The following is a 4,928-nucleotide window of genomic DNA, read 5'->3' as shown; positions in this document are numbered from 1 at the left end:
ATCCACAAGATCAAGAGTCACACGCTCCACCAACTGAGCCAGCTAGGCGCCCCTTGGCTTTGTTATTTTGTCTTTACTCAGATTTAGTCACCGCTTAGATAGTCACTCCTGGGAATCTCATTCACTGTCTTGACTTTGAACAGCATCTCTTTTGCAGCTCCCAAACTCACAACTCCTGTCAGTCCATCTTGTATCTATAGTCTAGCCCCATACATCTTAGCACCCCTGCTTTGATGCTTCTTCAACTCTGATGAGCCAAACTTTGCTAAATTATCAGCTTTTCCTTAGGGGGAACTAACTATGCACAACCACCGTGGAGGCAGCCATGAGACTCCAGCATTCACATAGACAGACCGGGATTCAGAGAACTCATTTTATTGCTATCAGTTTCAAAAATAAATGAATCAAAACCAAATCCAACATCCTATCAGGCCTGCAACAAAATTCAACGGATTTAAACCTTCAGTTTAGGATCATACTGTGAAAAAAGAGTCAAGTGGACGTTTAAGAGCCACCCCATCTCCTCAGCTTTAAGAACAGTACTGGAGGGACTGGCTTAGCTCAAGCTGGGATTTCAGAGCTACCTTGGCATTAGCGGGGAAATTACCACTTAAGATGGTGAGAAGAACAGATATCTCTCATCAACGGAGAGTAAATATCACAGGTGATGCGTTAAACGAGAAAATCCCGTGTGGTTTCCCAAATTCCTAACTCACCTTTCGTTCTTGATCAAAAAAGGGCCCCGTTCCTAAAATCGGTCTCCCGGCGGGTTTGGCTACAGCTGCTGTGGATTCCCAGGCAACATCAACTCTGCCGAACGCTCTGCACGCCCGCCGCGGCCTCAACTCCAGTCAGCCTCGATCATCGCAAACAGCTGGCTGAGCCTCTTCTTAATGTCGGGCTCGTTGGGAGCACTGTAGGATTTCGCGTGCACCCTGAGGTGTTCGGCCAGTTTAGACTTATAAATGAAGCCTTTACCGCAGTCGCCACAGGCAAAGGGCCTCTCGGGCCTGTGGATGCGCTGGTGCCGAAGCATGTGTCCCTTTTCCCGGAAGTTCTTACCACACTCGGGACAGCGGAAAGGTCTCTCCCCGGTGTGCAGGCCCTGGTGGCTGAGCAGCTGTGCCTTCAGGCGGAAACTCTTGTCACACTTGGGACACTGGAAAGGCTTCTCCCCTGTGTGGGTCCTGACGTGCTCGACGAGCTTGGACTGCTTGGCAAAGCCCTTGCCGCACTCGCAGGAGAAGGGCATCTCCCCGCCGTGCAGCAGCTGGTGCGCCTTCATGTCGGCCTTCACGCGGTAGCTCTTGCCGCACTCGGGGCACTGGAAGGGCCTCTCCCCCGTGTGCAGGCGCTGGTGACTCAGCAGCTGGCCCTTCAGCCGGAAACTCCTGTCGCAGGTGGGGCACTGGAAGGGCCGCTCCCCGCTGTGCACGCGGAAGTGCTCGGTGAGCTTGGACTGCCTGGTGAAGCCCTTGCCACACTCCCCACACGAGAAGGGCCGCTCCTTGCTGTGCGTGCGCTGGTGCGCCTTCAGGATGCCCTTCAGGCGGAAGCTCTTGTCACACTCGGGGCACCGGAAGGGCCTCTCCCCGCTGTGCACTCGCAGGTGCTCCCGGAGCTTGCACTGGTGGGTGAAGCCTCGGCCACACTCGCTGCAGGAGAAGGGCCTCTCGCCGCTGTGGCGGAGCCGATGTGCCCGCAGCATGCTCTTCAGGCGGAAGCTCAGCGCGCACTCGGGGCACTGGAAGGGCTTCTCGTCCGTGTGCAGACGCTGGTGCCGCAGCAGCTGGCCCCTCTGGCGGAAGCTCCTGCCGCACTCGGCGCACCAGAAAGGCTTCTCGCCGCTGTGCACTCGGCTGTGCTCGGTGAGTTTACACTGCTTGGCGAAGACCTTGCCGCACTTCCGGCAGCAGAACGGGCGGTCGGCACGGTGCGGGCGCTGGTGCACCTTCGGCCGGCCGCTCAGGCGGAAGCTCTTGTCGCACTGCGGGCACCGGAAGGGCTTCTCCCCCGCGTGGGCCGTGCTGTGGCCGGCGAGCTCGGAGCCTGCGCTGAAGCGCTTCCCACACTCAGCGCAAGAGAACGGGCTCTCCCCGCGGGGGCAGCGCGGGACGGCCTCCCCAGTCCCCTTCCGGCGACGGTGCTCCTCGCGGGCCAGCGGGGGGCTCGGCGTCCCCGCCGAGGGCGCAGCGGCCGGCTCAACCCTCCCCTGGCAGGCCCCATCGCCTTCTCTCCGGGAGGCCAGCCGCTCCCCGCCCGGCTGGTCCTGGGGAGCCTGCGTGTTACTCTTTGACAGAAAGCTCCTGTCACACTGGGAGCAACGGGGAGGCCTCTCTCCCTTGTGCCGGAGCCGGTGGCTGAGGAGGGTCTGCCAGTGCGGGGAGCATGTCTTACATTCAGGGCACTGCGGCGGGCTCTTCCCCGCGTGGGCAGCCACATGTCGCAGCAAATACCGCTTCAGGTGGAAGCTCCTCCCACAGTCATGGCACCCGAAGCGCCTTGCACCCTGAGGGATGCTCCGCTGTTGCTGTGCCTCAGCCTGTTTGCTGAATTTCTCCCAGGACCGCCATGGCTGGTCCTTCAAGTGGCTCCTCTGGTGCTTCTCTAAGTGATCCTTCTTCCAAAAGCTTTCCCCGCAGACAGCGCAGGGTTGCGGGGTGCCCTGCCAGGAGGAGGCCTCCTGCGAGCCTGGGAGGCCCAGCGTTCCGGGACTCGGGATTCCTTCTCTCTGGGGAGGCTCCCTGGAGCTGTGGGCTCCTGCAAGTGGAGCTTGTGTGTCACGTCTGTGTGGGCTCATCAAGGCGATGCTTCGGTCAGGCCCGAAGGAACCATCTTCCCCTTCTCGCAAGGGCTCAGAGGAGCACTGGCCCTCTCGGGGACCTACCTGGAAATGGCATTCAGCGTCTCCTGATTTCACAGCTTGCTGGCTTCCTGAAATGGAAAACAAAAATTCAGTCCGTATTCCTGTCTGTGGCACGACTAAAGGTCTATGTCACCAGGAGAGGGAGCAGTCACGGTGACCTCTGGTGGCCTGGGAACTCAGCTCCCACGGAGCTCCACAAGCAGGGACATTTCACTGTGGTTCTGTTTCATGGCGGAGAGTTTGATGAGAGTCGGCTGAAACTACACTGAAAAAACATATCTTAAAAGGGGAAAACAGAGGGGCGCCTGACTGGCTCAGTCGAAAGAAGTGTGACTCTTGATCTCAGGGTCGTGAGTTCAAGCCCCACGTTGGGTATAGGAATTACTTAAATAAATTAAACTTGAAAAAAAAAAAAGAGGAAAATATAGGTCTCAAACATAGGGCCTAAGCTTTGGAATCAGACTGTCTGGGTTCAAACCCATCTATCTCTCCACTGTGTAGCCTTTGTCAAGCTAATCTCTCTTGGCTTCAGTTCTTCCTTCTGTAGATACAGGGAAGCGACAGGATATACGACTGTCATGATCTTTGGGTGAGTTCCTGCATGTACAGTGCTGAGCACCTGCGTGGCATACTGCATGCACCTGTAAGTGCTCACCACCATCATGACTACAGGATCATAAAACTTTGCCATTTTGATGTGCAGAAATTCCTGAAATCAACAAGTGATGAAGACACTGTCACTAACAGATCCTAAAACACTCCTAACCACTCTACGGCACTGTATTTCTCTAGAATATATCAGATGTCCAGCCTCAGCCCAGCCAAACAGGAAGACAAGATCAGAGTCAAACTGAGTGTGATGTCAGGCCCCTAATTAGGACAGGGCCCTAATTTCTTAATACTCACCCCAAAACTGATGTCCCTCGATAACTGGATCAAATTGCAAATCAGCAGAAGAGCAAATAATGTTTCCTGACTTCTGTGATTCTCCCCAGTTCTTGAAGAACTCTCTCCCCTGTTCAATCCAGGATATTAGTTCTGGCTTGGGAAGTCCATCATCTGTGCAAAGAAGTCAGACAGGGTAGTTTGGTTTCTTTGAGCACTAAATTTAAAGCACACTGAGTTGCTTTTAAGTTTTCAAAATGTACTCCTGGGAAAATGTATGAGACAAGATGTCAAAAAATAGATTATAGGTTTACAAAAGGAGGAGCAAAACTACCCACACATCTTAACAGTACTTCCTAATCTATCTGGACCTGTTAAATCAGTTTACTGTTTAAATCCTGTCTTGGTCCCCATATATCTAGCAGTATGTATTTTGTTGTGGGTTTCACAAAGCTTACTAGTAGCATGCTTTGAGAATGGTGGAACAGCCCTCCAAACAACTGGAGATACCATGGGAAGAGGGGCGTATGCAGAAATAAGAACTGGAATGCCTGTCTGAGAAAATTTCAAAGTTGGTAGCTCCAGGTAAAATACTCTCAGAAGTCCACTGGTGACGGTGCTAATCACAGCCCAAAACACGGTGGAGTTCAAAACACGGTGGAGTTCTGCTCAAATAAAAAAGATTGCAAGCAATGAAATAAGCAAATGAAAACAGTTACAAGATTCTGTAATATATGACCCCAATCCCCTATAAGAAATGTTTATGTATTTTCAAGTAAAACTTTCTTTCAATAATATCTCTTTTATAGAACCTAAAGTATGCTTCATAGATTGCTAAAGGGAGATCAGTGTAAGGTTCAGATCAGAGGAATAGGGTAAGCCAGGTAATGCCTCAGGGATAAAATGTCAGAGTGGTGTAGTATGTGTGGAGACTGGTCACTCCGTTCTAGATCCCTCCTTGCCCTCTGAAATCTGACTTCAATCCCAAAAGAATTCTATGGCTGCTCTCAAGAGAAAAGGAATCACTATCTTTTATTTAAATTCATACACCTATTCTCGATCTTCACCTGTTGAAATCCCAGCATCTTTTAAAATAAAAGTATTTTTCCAGGGGCGCCTGGGTGGCACAGCAGTTAAGCGTCTGCCTTCGGCTCAGGGCGTGATCCCAGCGTTCTGG

At 52.7% G+C, this 4,928-nt stretch overlaps 1 protein-coding gene across 1 annotated transcript; it reads right to left on the bottom strand.

Annotated features, from left to right (window-relative positions):
* Positions 1 to 359: 359 nt before the first annotated feature.
* On the bottom strand, positions 360 to 4,889 carry LOC117800628 (zinc finger protein 786-like). Its single transcript, XM_034653187.1, has 3 exons — positions 4,210 to 4,889; positions 3,773 to 3,925; positions 360 to 2,934 (listed from the first exon to the last, which is right to left on the bottom strand). Exons 1-3 carry the CDS (start codon positions 4,262 to 4,264, stop codon positions 842 to 844), a joined length of 2,301 nt encoding a protein of 766 aa, XP_034509078.1. The 5' UTR covers positions 4,265 to 4,889; the 3' UTR covers positions 360 to 841.
* Between the last annotated feature and the right edge of the window lie 39 nt (positions 4,890 to 4,928).

The sequence above is a fragment of the Ailuropoda melanoleuca genome, unplaced genomic scaffold (genome assembly GCF_002007445.2).
Source record: "Ailuropoda melanoleuca isolate Jingjing unplaced genomic scaffold, ASM200744v2 unplaced-scaffold73440, whole genome shotgun sequence".
Taxonomy (NCBI): Eukaryota; Metazoa; Chordata; class Mammalia; order Carnivora; family Ursidae; genus Ailuropoda; species Ailuropoda melanoleuca.
The sequence above is the reverse complement of the archived record's forward strand: the minus strand, read 5'-3'. Positions and strand labels throughout refer to the sequence as shown.

Bases quoted from the DNA above. Each gene is read 5' to 3' on its own strand.
- LOC117800628 (XM_034653187.1), bottom strand. From the start codon at position 4,264: ATGGTATCTCCAGTTGTTTGGAGGGCTGTTCCACCATTCTCAAAGCAT. The intron at 3,926-4,209 runs GTAAGCTTTGTG...TTCTTTGCACAG, and splicing joins ATTCTCAAAGCATGCTACTA to ATGATGGACTTCCCAAGCCA. The intron at 2,935-3,772 runs GTGAGTATTAAG...TTTCCATTTCAG, and splicing joins CGAGGGACATCAGTTTTGGG to GAAGCCAGCAAGCTGTGAAA.